Raw genomic sequence first — 19,073 nt, 5'->3', positions numbered from 1 at the left:
ATTATAGTTAAGAATATAAAATACTAGGAATGAACAGCAAGTGATCAAGCATTAGAATTTTTTTTTACAGTTATTTCACTTTCATGATCATTCATACCAGATCGGCGAAACTGTTTCGAATAAAACCGAGATTTACTGTTTCTATTTTTACACAGTCGACCGCTTAGTGGCGCTTTAATTTTAAAACTATTAAAATACTACTACAAATAATTAGGATTTACAGTTTCTATTTTTACGAAGGCAACCGCTTAGTGGCGCTTTATACTTAAAACTGCTAAAATATTGCCACAAAGAATTAGCTGCGCCATGTTGAATCAGGAAATAATCTATGAATTTTATACCTTTAATTTCAATTTTTGTATTTCTGAACTTAAGTGAATCAATCGTCTTTTAAACATCAAAATACAAGCGTGTCTTTAGAGAATCACGTTCGGCTTCAGCTCTGCATCAAGTGAATGTTCATGTGGATACATTAGCATGGAATCCCAAATCTTGAAGATGATAGTGTTTCATTTGATTATTAAAATCACTGGAGTAAACACAGGTGAGTCAAAACAGCTTGTTCTTTTTTATTAATTTAATTTTCCATTGATGTATAATTACCGTTCTAGCTTTAGTTGCTTCTAACAAATAAAATAGTGAAACGTAGGTTATTTCAGTTTCAATACGTCTTGTATTAAGTGTATAGGGACTATTTGAAGCTTACAGTTATACTTATATGAGATAGGTTTATGCTGAAATTGCTGTTCATATCACGGAAGCTCGGGCTTAAATGTGTTACATCCTCACATTTGATTTACCAGCATGGCTTTGCAATATAACAGTAAAAACTAATATCAATAATGGAATATGTTCGTCAATAGATTTGGAGCAATAAGAAAGAACCTCTTTTCTACCTTTTGTATATTTGTTCTTGAAACTCGATAATTGATTTAAGTACTAGTTTTAGCAGATACTGATAATCCTGAGCTACTTTTTAACGTAATATTATGAAAACCAAATATTAAAAAAATATTTTTGTAGATGTTAGGTTTGCATATTTAGGATAAAAGCTATAATTCTATCAAAAAGAGTAAACACTAATCATTCTTCTTTCAGATAAACTTAGAATACAGCCTTTTGATTTTCCCAATGATTTGACAATGGGTAGAAACGTACGTGTATTTTGTTCTGTGGAAGGAGGAGGAGGAAAAGATTTACATTTTCAGTGGTTTAAAAACGGAACCCCGTTGAAAAATGGTGAAAATAATGTTCTTATTAGTGTGCATCCTGATGGATTTTCAGCTTTAGAATTGAAGTCTGTTCAAGCTTCTGATATCGGTAATTATTCTTGTGATGTTAAAAGTAAAGAAGGAACAGTTGGCTTCTCTGCAGCATTGGTTGTGAAAGGTAACTATCATGAAATTAATATTCATGAAATAGACAGCATTTGACCCATGCTATGCTAAGTACGTTTCACCTGGTCCATAAATCTTTTCAGTAAATATCCTGGTTGATAAGATTATTGCAATATGTTCAATTTACTTCAAAACCCTGTTAAACTTTTAAGAAAAACAACATTCTGATTATTTAACTTTATTTATATAGCCAACCCTACCTGGATTCAAGAACCTACAGACACAACTGTTTTAGTAGGTGACACTGTTATGTTTCACTGTCAAGCCAATGGATACCCACTTCCTGATGTTCAATGGACAAGGTTTTATGGTAACAAAGAGATTCATTTTCAAAGGCTGAACTTTATTAGTTAGATTGTCGTCCATTATCTAGAGTTTAAACAATACATCTTAAGTAAAATAAAGGTATTCGGTTTGTGTGTGTATATATATATAAGAACCAAAACTAAATCAGTGCACTAGGAAATTACAAAATAAATAGCTTACAGGGAATTTCATTACTATTCATGTCATTTATTCCTTTCAGTATTCTCAAAAACAGTGCTGATTTGGTGGGTAGTTTTACTATTAAGACCAATAAAATAAAATCGAAATAAACCAAAAACAAAAGGAGTAAACTATATATATTGTTACTACAAGTTTTCAAAGTCATGATTTTTATGTCGTTACTTTCTTTTTGAAGTTAGTTTGTCGTAATTTAAAAGCTAGACATTATTACGTTATTTTAAACATAAAATATAAAAAAGCATATACTTTTATAGGTGTATGATTAATTTGTCCTAGATATAAACTAAGCCGATTAAGATAATTGTGAAACGACAAATATTATTTATTCACTGTACTTGTTCATGTTTGCAGCCTTAGATTAGATTACAAAACATTACTTAGATACCTCACTCATTTAAAGTTTATTTTCTTATAATAGTTTTTAAGTCTCACTATCAACTCGTCAACTTCATATTCCATAAAACCAATGTAATTATTTTTTATTCACAGGTCATATTGGGGAAGACTCGGTTGTTTATCGACAAAAGCCAACATGGATTTTTTTTCAAAACGGATCATTAATGTTAGATCATATCAGTCTTCGTGACGATGGACATTTTAAATGCACAGCAAAGAATGGTATAGGACAGCCTTTAGTAAAGGTTGTCAAGCTCAATGTGATTGGTAAGCAACTGGCGATGAATTTCTTATGAGACAATTGGAAATTACCAAATACCTCGTGTGTACCAAGAAAGAAACGATTTGCTTTATCTCTATTTCTTTAATTAGTCGCTTGCTATGAGTGTGGTATTATTTGATATTTCGATACAATATCATTATTTCTCTTCGCTGCCTTTTTGGAAAGTTTATCTGATATCTTACCCTCTTTCTCAAATGATCCTGGAAGCACATGTGACATCTATGCATATGTAGATCCAACCATAATATCATCTCGAAACTTGACCAACGATTCTAGATCATTAAGGTACAAAAAACAAATAAGAGTTTACGACTAAAACACCTTCGTTAGACTGATAAAATACTTATTATGAAACAGCATTACATTTAATTTTGTTAGTAATTTAATGCAAAACATTACCACATTGTGGCGCTGAAGTTCTCAAAATTTGTGTTAAATGCAAAGCGTCATCGGCATACTCGCCATTTTCTCAGAGCATTTATTATTAAGAGTTAGCATTAATACAAGAATTCTGGCATATTTAGCAGATATTTTCAATGTTCGACTTTTGTTTCTGATATCCATTAATTTAGGCAGTGCTGAAGTTATTTTTGAACTGCACTTTAGAGTCTTGTATTTTTTAACCATGGAGATGTGCTGTCGTGTCGGACTGTTGTCATTGTTCTTCCTTGCAACAGAGATATCTGGAGAAGGTATGATGCTTTTTAATATCAATCTTTCTGTTAAATTTAAGTAAATTCTGGTACTTAGTTAAGCTTTCTGTCATGCTATTTTAATAGTAAACGTTTTGCTATATTTATCTAGTGAGGTAAACTGTGACTGTGATTTACAATTGGTAATTTTTTTGTGCAATGTTATTTGCTTCGCTATATCACATTGTTAGATTCCAAAATCCTAACGTTTTAATTACTCATTATTTACAGTGAGCTAAATGTTGGTCTTTGCTTGAACGCAGTCATTTTGAACTTGCATTTAAATAACTATTATTACATTAAACTTCCTATCTGATAAATATTACGGTCCCTTATTAAATGTGAGTTTTACTCGTAATATTACATTCAACTTTTAATCTTAAACGTTTTAGGTGGCCCAGAAATACTGCCTTTTAGGTTTGCAGATGATATCACATTAGGCGGTAGTGTCCGAGCCCTATGTGCTGTAAAAGGAATTGGAAAAGACATGATATTTAAATGGAAAAAAGATGGACGTTTACTGGAAAATGAAAAAGATAACATAAACTTTATCTTCAGTGAAGGGCTTTCTGTCTTAAATATCAAAATGTTGAAGCAAGAAAACATCGGTAACTACACTTGCGAAGTAAGGGGACCTTCAGGATTTTCCAGCTTTTCTACGCCGTTGAAAATACAAGGTATATATATCTATTGCTATAGATTCGGAATGAATCTAAGCTGTTTGTCGGTATTGTTATTTGATATCAAAATTAGTTTGTACAAGATTAAGAAAGAAAATGAAAACTATTTTTTACATTTCAGGTAAGTTTGATTTAAATGACTCAATAGATAAGAATGTGTCGTTTCTGTGCGAACTCTCACCGTAGAGCTTTTTAGTAACAAATGATTTATAATATAATGACCAAAATAACTTAAACTTTTAAACTTATTTTTAAAAAATGAGTGCACATCTGTTAATCTGTGTTATGATTATGTATGTATTTTAGTGCCACTCACTTGGTCCATTATACCTACTGACCAGAAAGTAGCTGTAGGTGGTAGATTGCTTGTACACTGTTCGGCTGACGGATTTCCTACACCTAGCTATAGGTGGTACAGATCAAGAGGTATGTGAAAACGCATTGTCGTAACTATGTAGAAATCAAACTTACGTCATAAAATTTATTCATCAAAAAATGAATACATTGTAGAAAGTTAAATAATATAAGAAAAAAGAAAAAATTGAGGATAAAAAAACAACAAAATAAACTCCACAATTCAAAATGTCAAAATACTGAAAAGGGTGAAAGTAATTACTGAAATAAATAATTTCCTGAAACACTTTAACAAAATACTGCTTAGTACACGATTTTCATAACAAGTACATAAAAGGAAATACTCATGATAAGATTCTAATCATATCTATTTTGTTTATAAAACTTGAAAAGCCCAATGGGTTTTTATATTTTTATTCCTTTTGAGTAACAGATGGAACCACAATATTATATGATCATTTCCCATTTTTATCCTAAGTTACATTATACGTACTTGGTGTTGTAGAACTTATATTTTCATTTTACAGATATTGGAAAATCAAACTTTATTCCTGTCATAGGCTCAAACGTAAAAGTGTTTTTAAATGGATCGTTGATGATTACGAATATTGCAAGTTCTGACAAGGGAACCTACAAATGTACAGCTAAAAATGGTGTTGGGCAGAGTCTTGTTCAGTTGATTACAATAACTGTGTCTGGTAAGCACGTGGATTAAATAACTTCAGAATATAACTGTTCAAAACTAAATGTTGTTCGTTCGCCCTATCGTCTATATTTTATAAGTATTCTTTAACTGAATCAGCTGTCAAGTTTCTATTTTTACACTAAGAACTAGGTTTATACCAGTAGCCATAGAATTAGCAGCTACTTTCACACGTAACTTGAAAGGCTACCTTCCTATTAGGACATGAATTAGCATGGTAAATGAGAACTAAGAAAAGAGGGTGAAATTCTATAATACTTTACTCTAGAATTTATGTTAGAAATTTGTATGTGTAGCATATAAAGTGTTTCGGTTATTACTTTAAAAAATGAATTTATCAAGTATTTTCATCAAGTGAACATTTCAATATATATATATACGTTTGTGTATTTCGAATATTATGTGAACATCTTGTAACATTCTTTTAATGAATAAACTTGTTTTATACCCTGCTTCAGATAATTGTTTCATTTTACATTCTTATTCTGTTAGTTTCAGGAAAAATACTTGACAGAAGTGAAAACATCCTAAATATCAGAAGCATAAATAGCAATATTAGTCATTCTACTTGCATTATGTTTTCCTCCCAGGTGGTGCTGTAGTTTTGTATAATTTTTTTTTCTGATGCTTTGAGTCTTCCGCCATGATAAAAGTCTTTGTTTGGCGTCTAAGCGTGTAGAACGTACTTGATAAAACTTGATCTTGCAGTATTTAAAATTACAGAACTAATTGTTAGACTCCAGATAGACGATTCGCTCACAATCACATGGACACTTTTTGAATTTGAGCAAGAGAGCAGAAAGCAAGAATTGCATACTAAACTTCGTTTATTTTAAGCTTACAATGAAAATTTCGATATCTGTATTCGTGTGGATTTCCCTTCTATCAGCACGGGGTTTTGTGTCCGGTAAGTTTATATTTGTTTATTCAGTACAGATACAAAATCTTCTAAGCTTGCACTTTATTGTCGATGAATTGAAACATGATTATCTTTTCCTGTTGTAATTCAGTTCGTTAGTCAACCATTTTGGCTAAAGAAAGTGAATGATCTAGATACAAAAAGGAAAAGCTAATTAAAATGATTGAGTTTAATTAGAAAATTATGTAAAACATTTTGAAATTATGATAAGTGTTCATCCAAGTGGTACATTGTTCATTTGGTTATATTTATTTTTTATTTGACCTGAGAAGATTTAAAATAATTAATCTGAATGAAAAAAGAAAAATATCAAGGTTAAATTAGAATTCACTTAATTGATAAAGTCCCAATAAAAAAAACTGTGCGAAAGTAGGTTAACTTCACACTCTTGAGTTATTTAAATTGTATGTTATTAAAATCATAGTAATAATGTTATAGATATTGGGATTTGGTATACATGAATTCACTCACTTACGAATGTATAAATTAATGTTATATTTCATTTTCAATACGTCATAATTTAACATTTATGTTTCACCACTTCTCTATAAGCAACAGTAAATTTGAAAATTTTCAATCAATTTCAGATAGTTTTAAAATACAACCTTTCGAGTTTCCCAAACATCTGGACATTGGAAGCAGCACAATAATATTTTGTTCAGTTCAAGGTTCAAGTGAAGATTTAAACTTTCACTGGAAAAAGGACAATTTATCACTTGACACTAACAGGATTATCACAGAAGTTAATGAAAATAAGAAATATTCTTTGTTGGAAATCAGGTCAATAGAAACATCTGATATTGGAAACTATACTTGTTTCGTGGATGGTCCTCATGGTTCGGATGGCTATACAGCACAACTTGTTGTTCAAGGTGAAAACTTTCATCCCTTGCTTTCGTATATATTATTTTAACTGTTGAATATTTCAATGGTGTAATTTTCTTATCCAATAAGGTCTGATTTTGTAATAAACTAGAAATTCTTCTTGATCTATTTATAATTATAGTTTGGCTTTAATAAAGCGTATTTGTATTAATTATTGAATTAACTTGAATTTGTTATTCAATAATTATTATGTATTAAAAACTATCAAGGAATGTTATGAAAATAGTGTTTCATCTTACATTTTAGCATAATTATTGTAAACGTTGATAAACAATACCGAACTAATACTTTGACCAGACTTTTCTACGTTACAACTCGCAAATAATATATACAAAAATATGCTGTTTTTTCTTTGGTAGGCGGTTATATTTACAGTTTATTGTTCTTTTATGGATTTTCATCATTTAAGTTAATTGGGTGAAATCGTATGTCCAATAACTGTTTTGTTTCAATAACATTTTTAGTTTACAGATAGTAATTTCGCATTAAAATATAATTTATTATTTTGTCATTCCTTAACACAATTATACACTTCACGTTGTTGAGCAAATCACAATATTCTAATAAGCTTGCGGCACGAAAATTATTAACTTGTTCAGCATTTATATATAACTTAAAATTATATAATATCTCTATTCTTTTAGCTTCGCCTTCATGGATACAAGAACCAAAAGGTACAACTGTTGTTGCAGGTGATTCAGCTATTTTGCACTGCTCAGTCAAGGGTTACCCTTTACCGCAAATAAAGTGGTCCAGAAGGAAAGGTAACTTTATCTTTATTAACTAGGGGCCAGAAAACGTTGTTACGTCTAATAAATGTATATATATCAGTAAATTAAACATAATAATTTTAACGTTCCATCCAGGAACGTAATTCCTTTAATGTTAAGCCAAAAATTCATAATGAAGCCTTACGGTTATATTATTGGAAATGAAATACGTTTCATAGTAAAAAAGTAATGTTCGAATGCAGCATGGGTATTTAGCGGAGATCACGTCAAAGATTTTAGAAAATATGATTGGACATAATGTTTTCGAATTCAGTAACATTTACACTAATAAAAGCATTCTGAGTGTTATATCCGCATACTAATTCTGTACATTGTTGGTAAATAACTACTTTTTATTATATATATCCACAAGTATTTTGAGTATTTTTATGGTAACATAAAGGTCAGTTAATTTTTTTTTCTGTGTTAATCAGATTATTAATGATTATTATTTTGATTTTTTTAAAGGTAATAGTTACATCGAGAATGTTTCTAAAATTAAAGGAAGAAAGCTGGAATTCTTTCCCAATGGTTCACTCATTATTGAAAATTCTGATGAAATGGATGAAGGACAATATAGATGTGAAGCAGAAAATGGAGTAGGATCTCCTATTTCGAAAACTGTTAATATTAACGTATTTGGTGAGAGCATATTCTAATCCTAGTCAATAACAATAACAATGTTATGACAAGAAAAGCGAAAGTCAAACTTCGATAAAATTTAATGCCTTTAGAGAAAACTAGTTTTCGTAATTATTCAAAGCATGTTTTGTCGTCAGGTAAACATTATGCTTTATATCAAAATTTTATGTGCACTTTTCTCCTCTTGGGAAACCGTTTTCTTCTATGACAGAGACAGCATATTTTTTGTAAACAAACGGTCATTTTGAAATACATTTTTATAGATCTCTTTTATTTGAATTGTTGGTTCAAAGCACGATAGGTGCCTGTCATATAGGTAATTTAGGATTATATACTTAGCAGTTACGAATGGTGTAAAAAAAATCAGTGCTTTGCATCCGCCCTTTAAATTGACGAAATTATGTTTAAGCCAGATTCAAAATTAAAATCTGGAATTTCTTAGATGCCTTTTTACAATGTTCCTTTGAAAGTTGACGTGCAGAACTCTTGCAAAACAGGCAGTGTTTTCTCTGGTAAGTTAAACATTTCTTGCTGTTGCGTTACTTAAATACATATGGATTAGAAATATAAAATTAATTATGTAATAATGCAATTTTACACGTTGTAAAAGATAGGCCTTTATCTATCTAAATATCTAATAAATAAATAACAAGAATGATATGTTCAATTTGAATATCCAGCTTTTTGTTTCGAAATAATACTTCGAATCACAGTTAATTCATTTTGTTGTATTCCTTGTATATGTTATATAACATTATTATCACCGTGAAGCAATAAAAAATCAGTTAAAACGAGTTCGGGATTTTCATTTTAGGTAGTAATCTAAAACAAGATTTTTTCCGTTGAGCAAAGTATGAAGAAGCTCGGCAAAAACATGAAGTTAAAGGGAAAAAACTTGCAAGAAAATGTATTACTGTTTGGATATCAAAACTTACGAAGAGATTCCAGATGATATACAATGTTTTCAAGATATGAATGTAAAATAAAAGGTATGTAGCACAGATATGTGTTTATTTCAATCATTTACATTTCTAATAAAAAGTTATGTGTTTCCCGTTTATCGCCACCACGTGGCGCTTGCCTCCTTTATGAGAATCTGTCGGCCATGTTGGCTTTCTTTGTTTAAGTATGTATTTAACTACAGTACAGTAACATGCTTGACAGTAGCTTTAGGATTTAGAATTTATCTTGCTCTCTTTTGTTTTTGGTGAAAGTTGTACACTTCGATTTCACTGTTGTCAAATATTCATATACTATTTTATTATGGCTATTAATTTTGTGTGCCATTTTGCTGCGAGTATTCCAGGAAGTTTTTACCTTCGTACTTTGGTGGTTGGCTTAGTGTTGATATCTGTTGTTCGAAGTGGTAAGTTTTGTAGTTGGTATGCAATGTTATAATGGTGATTAGTCTTCCACAACTCTTAATTGGTAACTTTTATTTTTACAATAATCTTCAGCCATTGGAAATCTCTTTTAAATTCGTTTTATACATAAATGTTTAATAACTGACAACTAAGATCGTTGGAAGCTAACCTATATTTGAATATCAATTTTACCTTTATATTTTTTATCAAACTTTTCTTGCTGCTCGTTATTTTGTTAAGTTTGTTTGTAATTAAGCACAAAGCTGCACAATGGGCTATCTGTGCTCTGCCCACCACGGGTATCGAAACCCGGATTCTAGCGCTGTAAGTCCGCAGACATACCGCTGTGCTACTGGGGGGTATTTTGTTAAGAATATGGAAGAAGGAATAAAGCTCTATGGTATCGGAGATGGAAGGCTGTCCTTATATATATAAAAACATATCTGATTGAAAACAATAAAAGCTGAAAGCATATTGCAAGAACTGAGAAGTGTATTAATATTTCATTTGACTTGATGGTCTATTGCAATTAAATAATTATTAGTATGTTGTTTTTTTTCTTTATACAAACAACTACAGCATTTTTGGATAATTTTAATTGCTTTTGGTTTATATTTTTCATTCAGTGTTATTTAAGCGATTTTCTATATTAAGAATATTGGTAGTGTTTATTTTATAAAAAGTTCAAAAATAAAGTTATTAAAACAAAATGAAAACGTTAGAACAATTAGCCTTTAATGTAGCATTAACTTCTGACCTTTGTTATTTTCCATAAGCGTAGGCCCAATTGTCTAATTAGACAAAATATAATCTGTTCAAAACAAACCCACCTCCTAACGTCGATGTAATAATGGTGAGCTAAAATTCAAAATACTTTTTGAATATGTAGTTAAGGAATGCAGTGTTTAAATGTTTGACCACAGACAAAATTATAATTTTAGGAGTTGTTTTCATATGAAAACTCTTAAGCGAATTCATTATAAACATGAACTAATTACCTACGAAATGTAAGTATAGTTATGAAATTTACGTCAATGTATATATTTCTTATACGCAAGTAACAGTTTATACAAAATGTTTTATACAAGTTTAAAATATGATATAATGATTTTCTAACATTGATTTCAGGAGTTCCAAAAATTCAGCCTTTTTCATTTCCAGAAGAACTATCATTTGGGAAAAGTGTACGCGGGCTTTGCTCTGTCGAAATCCCGACAAAAAGTTTACGATTTAATTGGAAGAAAGATGGCGAAATTATCAAACCAAATAATAATTTAAGAATAAGTTACAGCGAAGGTTATTCTGTTCTTGAAATCTCATCTGTAACATTGAACGATGTTGGAAATTATACATGTGAAGTTGAAAGTCCTCTTGGGTCTACCAGGTTTTCATCTCCGTTGATTTTGAAATGTAAGTAACAATTGTAATTTTAATTTGTATATAATAATCGTTTCATTATGAAAAAGTTCTGTATAAACTATGAACATCACAGATTAATAACTGAAAAAAAGCCACAATCAGGACCTCCTCTAACTTATGTGTAAAAGTACAAGGAGCATAAAATAATCTAATGTCGAAAATAATTTATTACAGATGTAAAAAGGAGGAAATCGTCGATTGAAAGTGTCTAACAGAATACATGTATTCATACAAACAATTTAAACAGAGAATTATGTATCACATTTAACAAATATGACACTTAGGCTAATAATTAAAGGGAACTGGAACTTAATAAAACATCTCAGATTGATTTGACCAAACTTGCCGAACTTAACTCAACTGAGCATTAGTTTTGATCCAAACACAAATAGCCTTATTTCATTCACTTAGAATAGTTTAAGACACCAAAGGAGTTTGGCCTAGACCTGTTATTAAAAAAATACTGAAATTCAAAAAAATGATACAGAATATATAAGTTCATCTGATTAATAACGATAATAAAAATGTTGTGATCTCACTCAAAACTATCGCATGGTACAAATTTTTCTAAGTAAATCTCCAAGTGTCTCTCAAACACCGAAAAGAACACCTCAAATAAGCAGAAACTGTTGTTGTTTATCTCTCTCTTTTATTATATTGTATACCATACATATCTATACTGCAAGTAACCAATTTCAACAGTGATGCTAAGCATGACTTTGCATGGTTGAGTCCATACAAGCAGACAGGCTTGGGCCTTTTCGACTTAATTATAACTAAATCTACTTAACTCTTTTGGCAATAGCTGTTACAAGTGATCAGTGCCAGTTTTCTTTTGTTTTAGTAACGCCTTTGTTTAGCTGATTCCCATTTACTCTGACTCTTAGTTCCACGGATTAAAGTAATGTTTTTTATTTAACTCAGTAGGGTATAAGGAAGTAATATGTTGTATTTGATAATCTTTTCAATTTTTTCTGTACTTTGGTGTGGCTGGATTGTGGTTCACCCTCCTAGCTACTTCCTCTCAGCTTTATTTCATATTCCCACCACCACATCATGTCTAGCAACTAAAAATACTACTTCATGAATATTGAGAAAGTTATTTAATGGTGGTATGTTGGATACGTTTGTCGACTGAAATGCCTTTTGCCTAGTAGATTCCTTCTGTAAATTTATACCTTGCTACTCATAGGGTCTCAAATAATCCGGTAGGTTTCCCATTTGATTTTGTTTATTAATAAGACTAACGCATTTTTATATATATAATTGCAATCCAAATATCAGTAAATCAAATACATATTTTGTTTACATCAACTTGAACAGCTTCTTTGGCATCATGCACATCTCTATCGGTGTTTTTTGTTTTGATTTTGAAGTCCACTGAACAATTTTCATATATCCTTTGTTTAGCCTATTTCGATGCATCTCCCTCAGTTTCAAACTTATCATTTAACACTGATGCGCCTTTTCTTGCAAATAGTCCTTCATTAATTATATTATACCAGTATACGTCTAAGCATACCAATTATCTTTGATTAATACTTGTGCATAATATCGTTCTATTAGTCATATTTTCCATAGTAACATATTTGGAGATATCATCTTTGATTGTTAAAATTGAGTTAAAATGAAGCAAATTACTCGCAAAAACTTCAATATAGAAGGAAAGGGGAATGAAAGAAAAAATAGAGGGGATGTGAACAAAAATGATTTTAAATGACTGAAACAAAGTTCTGGCATTGATGTGTTACTCGTGAGCTTTGTGTATTCATGATCATGGGCTACTTAAAAACATTTGGCTTACTATGAACTACTCATAAGTATATTGCTAGAATATTCTTTTGTGAGGAAGTCAATACTGACAAGTATCGCACGAACATACTCAGTCGTTAAATATCAGTGTTCATAAGAACTTGTCAAATCCTGAAATGTAAATCCAATATATTTTAAAGATTTAGTTATTTGGCATTGGTCACAGCACAAGAATACAATATTATGCTACAGTTTGATATACACGATTGTTTTAATTTAAGTATGTCGCGAATGTTAAATGTAGTTATTTTAGAAGCGATAGTTTATCGCAGGTTTGTTTACATAACTGTGCGAATAATACGTTGTGTAGTCCAATTGTCGTAAATTGGCGATTATTGTATGTGTCATGTTACTAGAACCTTCTAAGTTTTCTCGATCATCATTACATCCTAATGCCTCGTAGTGTGTGAAAATTTATAGGCCTCAGTTGGACTATTTATAAATACGCGTTCAAAATATAATTCAAAGTAAGATAGACAGTTAGTTAGTTAGATCGAGATGGCGTGATTGCGAGTTTAGCCATAAAGAGCGTATTGTGGCGATTTTGAATGTGAAATTATCGCAGATTGCATTTAACAATAGACTAAAAAAAAGAGTAATTTGTCTTGTCAATTCAACTGTAAAATGCATATAAATTAAAAATTAAAGAATCATCAAACACTGTTTTCTGTAATTAATAAGAAGTTAAAAGCGTAGTAAAACAACGTTTTAGACGAAAAAAGCCGATAAAGAATAAATACGTTTGACAATTATAAGCTATAGAATGGATAATACAGCCAAAGTTGGAGTTAGCTCTGGTGATAATACTGTTGGAAAGCAGTTCAGAAACAAAGGATGTGTCCATGAAAGACTATTGAATCTTTAAGAAAGATAGTCGTTAGTATGCCAAATAATTAGAAGCCATGTATGGCGAAGTTTATAAAAGATCCTTAGTGGAAGTTCACATAAGAGGGAAGCATTTTGAAACATACTAATCAAGTAACTGAGAAGAGTATCCTTGCGGGTTGGCATGCAATCAGCTATTCAACCAAGAACCAGTCATTAGTACACCAAAAATAAAATCATATATGAAATTATTATGAAAACCTGGCAGCTGTTGACAAAATTACTTGTGTTGAATTGAACGTGGGATTGCACTTCTTGACCACAGCAACTAAAGAATGATATGAAATATTACTCGTTACTAATTTTCAATTATCATAAGTAACTTACATCTTAGAGTAGTACATCCCACACATCAGTACCTTTTCATTCAATAATCAACAAAAAATATTATTAAAAATACTTGGTCAACTGTTTGAGCAAATGTTTGGTTGAAATACTTTACGTTTACATGTAAGAAGTTTCATAAACCTAAGGCACTGGCATCGGAAAATACATCATATGCCCTGTGAGTGTCACTTGTTTCTCTTAATTAATTAATGCTTTTTTCCATTCAAAGTAAAACATTAAAAAACACAACTGCATTGTTGCATGGCAATATGTCTTGCATCATAGGATATTTTTTTGTTTCGCTGTGAATTTCAATATAGTTAATCAGTAAGTCCTTTTGAATGGTTACCCTTTGTTCAAGACTTGAACTAAACTAAGCTGTAACTAAAATATAAGTCTGGTTTTAGCAGAACGCTTTCAATGTTTGCTTGTCAAACATCTGTACTTGTCTCAAAAGATCAAATATGGCAGCTCTATTTACTATAGCCAAGGTCAAAGAGAGACACCATCTTGGTCAAAGATCATACGACACATGAATATAAATAGATATGCTGCTAAACTTGTCAAACTTTTAGTTCATGATAAATGATATAACTGATGACACGAACAGTTTCTCAATTATAAACCTATATGTTTTATAGAGGAATACTAGAAATGAAAAGAAAATAGTCACAAATATCCATAGTTACGATTACAGTACACCAGAAAGCTTAAAGTAGGTAATTCAAATTATGTAGGTTCTGACCAAAATAAATATATTTTGACTAAAAATTATTTATAATGATAATAATGAAAATTGAATATGTGTACAAGTGTACTTAAGTTTAGTTATTGAAACAAGGTGTTTCATACCTTATTGACAATCGTTAGCAGCTGTTTAAACAATTTACATGTATGAATGGTTTCATATTTATAACGATACACTTAATGCTCTATTATGACTATTATTACGATGACAGAGAACAGACACCAAGATTGTGGCTGTAACAGATTTCATTGTTAGACACATTTTGGGAGAACAAAAATGGCTTGTTTTACAATTTTTTAATATATTTTATAGTTCCCCCTGTCTGGAAACAGAAACCCACCAACAAGACAGTCGTCAAAGGAGATAATGTAATAGTTAATTGTGCAGCTATAGGTTTCCCTCTGCCAGTTGTTGTATGGTTCAGAAAGAAAGGTATTGATACTTGTTCATACTTTATCCATATTGAATTCAGATTGAATATTTTAGGGTTTACGTTAACTTAATTATTGTCTTGGGATATAAAAACTTGAAAGACACGTTTTTAGATTATTTTATGTAAGATACTGTTTTAATGAGGCATGATATTCGTAAAATCAGGTTATTACTTGTATGCTTTGTTGTTGAGAAGTATATGAACTTTTTGTAATATATCACGGAACAAAGCTCATGTATTTATTCAGTATTTGTTTAAAAGCATTAATATATGTTTATGCAAAACTTTTCATATCTATACGTAGAACACGGTTTTCTTTCACATAACAGTGATTTTTATGTAGAGACTTTCCTATGTTCTTCAGAGAGTTAATTGCACAATATTATGTTTACGTATTTTAATGCAGTGGTGCTTCAAACGCGTACCGTGACGCCAATAGCATCGTATTTAACACTTATATATTTGGTTCACGGAAAAGTAACAGCCACTAATCAATGAAATGCTGCCTCAGTTCGACGTATTACTGGGTGAATATAAACAGTATTTACGTAGAGAAGTATTTATACAGTGTTATTGTTGTTAAGTAATGTAGAACCAAACACACAACATTTCGAAGAAGAGCCTTCAATGGTCTCCTTGGAATGGAAAATAATTTGAACCATAGAGCGTTCAGAACAGACCCCAAAATTATATCATATACCAATCCAAATCAATGCTTTCATTAGTAAAGTGAAAGCTGTGGTTAGGAAAAAAAGAACATCCCAAATTAAAAACGTCATTGTGATGAATCCAGGCATACATTTTGATACCGATAACAAGAAACACGGTTTGAAGTTGACAAAAGCTCACAAGCTTTCATCAACACCTAATTTTATGAGAAATATAGCTGAAGAAACTAAAATAACAGTAATCCCATTCATCCAGATACTTATCAACTTTCCAGATGCACATCCAATGGACTTTTTTGTTTTTGACTTGTTTTTAGACATGGTTTTGAAAATCGATGTTACTTGCAATTGCGGTTTTCTGGAAAGATAATCAAAATGGTCTAAAATTGACTCCGTTGCCCCTTCGCAGATACTTGTTACAATGGAAACTGCACTGTTGAGCAATAGTATGTAATATGAACATCAGCACCATCGACGATGGAGTAAATAGTTTGAAAGATAGCACAGGACCGGGATTTTCTAAAATACGGTTAACCTCAGCAGACAAAGCTTTAAGACGAAAAGCCAGGAATGAAACGTTATTTTATTATAGACATTTACAGTGTTATGCACTATATTTATTCGATGTGTTAAGAAGTTTTTGAGCAATTAATAAGAAAACATTTTGGCATTTAGATTATATTTCAATTAGGAGAAAGGTAAACATTTACAAGTTTAAAACTAAAGTAGTTTTTGGACAGTGAAACAGAAAATGCTCTTTGCAAAAATATGACAATTTGTATTTGGTTCATTCGCTTTGTTTATTTCATTTCTGTTATATACAATGTTTGCTTAATAGGTTCCTTTTTTTCAGAGGACAGTTGGCAAGAACTGAAATATCTTACCAATGCTGAACAAAATGAAAATGGGTCTCTTGTTATTCGAAATGCTGGTTACTCTGAAAGTGGAGAATATAAGTGTGTAGTACGTAACTCAGTCGGTGACCAACTAAGTAAAATTATCTTTCTGAAGGTGTACGGTAAGCAATGAATTGTGTAAAAATGAAGAATAATAAAAACGCTTACACATAATGCTTCGAAAGAATCATTTTGGTAGTGAAATTTTACATATTAATCTACAAGTGTTTTAGAACTTCATCACAAGTCGAAATAATTCTTTAAGAGATTACTTTGCACGCAAAATATCTGTGTAATTTATGTTAAATTTTATAATCCATTAATTACACTTGAAGTCCGATCTGATAAAATCTAATATATTTTATATTATTGTTGGTAATATAATGAGCGATACGATCCATCGCTGTGAGGCGCTGTGGTAGTTTGTATTCAATAAGGTAGCCATACACCCCTAACTTCTTTGTTATCAAAAGGCGCCATGAAATACAGCTAATATTTGCAGACTTTAATATTAGTAACAAACTAGCCTACGATTAAAAGACAAAGTGTTTAGGTGCTAATTTGAATAATTTGGGGATATTTTGGAAAACCTTTTGCGGAGTATTCTTCGGTGGATGTTTTAAGCAGAACAAAGAATGGAACTTACGAACATATCCTATGCGCTCTTCGGTTTATCTGTTGTTTTAAGAATCCTCCAGGGAACAGACGCAAAAGGTAAGAATTTTAATTTTGGTAAAATAGCTATACGCATATAAATCTAAAAGCTTTATAATTATTGCAAATAAGAATTTTTATTAAAACTACGTTAATTAAATTTGTTCCGTAAATATGACTTATAGAAAATGGAGTCAATTCAGAATAAGAAAATCTAACTCATAATGAGGAGCTACAAATACGGAATTCCGTTTTTATATTACACTGCACTGTTCAGATGTTTCGTGCATTGTTATTGAAAAATAAACTAACATTTTCACTTTAGCCCACGTAGTTAGCTTCGATATAAACTACAAGTACTGCAGTATAGTTAGATACAAATACATGCTTTAAAATTAGACAGTATAACAATAACTTCACGGTAAGTGGATGAAATTGTAACTTGAAGTAAATATTTTGCACTATAATTTATATAACCGTTTCTGTGAAAACAGGACCAGAAACAATGTGGTGACAATATATAAGCGTAAGGAAATAAAAAAATAATTTTATATATTTTTTTTATAAAGACGTGATTGTAGAATATAAATGGTTCGATCTATTTTGGATTAAAGGCTATTGGAAAACAGTGCTATACTTCTAATGTATTTTTTCATATAGTTAATGTAATCTATTTAACTAGTTATAGAGTCCAAGATACAACCTTTCCAGTTCCCTAAGGACCTTTCAGTAGGCAGAAGTGTTAAGACATTTTGTGCTGTAGAAGGTGAAGAGAAAATATTTAGATTCAAATGGTTTAAGGATGGCGAACCACTGATGGAGCAAGAGAATGTATTTATTCGTATGGAAGATGAGTATACTCTTTTAGAAATTGAACCTGTTACTTTAAAAGACAGTGGAAACTACACTTGTCAAGTTCGTGTAGACATGTCCGATAAAAGTTTGACACATTCTGCAAAATTACTAGTCAGAGGTATGTATTGGTTGCATTTAGGAGTTAATTTTTGAACTGGTTGTTCTGAATCTTCTTTCTAATATTTTTTTTTACATCAGTTTATAACACTTGAACTGTTTTAAGTTGTGCTGCATTCATGGACTAGAAATATTCATTAACTTACGTAGCAATGAGTGAATATTTTATTACCATTTCAGTAGAAAAAGCTGTTATTGTAATACATTACAACATAATAGTTGAATTTTAAGAGCATATCGAATGACACTAAAAATTTAGTAATACGTATTCATAATATTAAACTTAAAATAAGTTTACAATAACGTGGATTTTTGCTGTTATTTAAAGTCATGTTTTATACTTATAGTGGTATCTTTCTGCCAGTCTCGTATTCTCAGCGATAAGCTTGAGTGCATATAATGCTAAAATTCGGGGCTCAATATCTGCGATGGGCACAGAATCAGATAGTCCATATTGTAGCTTTGTATTTAAACACACACAAACAGTAATACTTTTTTTATCTTAAGACTTTTTTGAATGTAACTTTCGTTACGTTGCATGAAATTAGGGATCAGTTATGTATTTATTTTACTGTTTATAGTCTCTTTCAAGTTAACCATCTTGTAATGTTTTGTTTGAAGACTACACTGAGTGGTCACAAGTAAATAGACACCTAATTTTTCGTCA

At 30.7% G+C, this 19,073-nt stretch overlaps 1 protein-coding gene across 15 annotated transcripts in view; it reads left to right on the top strand.

The window, feature by feature from the left end:
• The window catches only part of LOC106456999 (Down syndrome cell adhesion molecule homolog), an 81,938-nt gene that overhangs the window by 29,956 nt on the left and 32,909 nt on the right, over positions 1-19,073 (top strand). Inside the window, exons 1-5 of one of the 15 annotated variants that reach the window (XM_022382808.1) lie at positions 8,185-8,228; positions 9,043-9,197; positions 10,721-11,002; positions 15,096-15,215; positions 16,738-16,902. The exons of 6 other annotated variants lie outside the window; for them this stretch is intronic. In XM_022382808.1, coding sequence (XP_022238516.1) covers positions 9,134-9,197; positions 10,721-11,002; positions 15,096-15,215; positions 16,738-16,902 — 631 coding nt within the window. In that variant the 5' untranslated portion in view covers positions 8,185-8,228; positions 9,043-9,133. 8 more of the 15 variants (XM_022382810.1, XM_022382813.1, XM_022382809.1 and 5 more) reach the window with 8 other exon arrangements.

Source organism: Limulus polyphemus, unplaced genomic scaffold (assembly GCF_000517525.1).
Source record: "Limulus polyphemus unplaced genomic scaffold, Limulus_polyphemus-2.1.2 Scaffold279, whole genome shotgun sequence".
In the NCBI taxonomy this organism is placed as follows: domain Eukaryota; kingdom Metazoa; phylum Arthropoda; class Merostomata; order Xiphosura; family Limulidae; genus Limulus; species Limulus polyphemus.
Note: the sequence above shows the minus strand (reverse complement) of the source record. Positions and strands in the feature narration are given on the sequence as shown.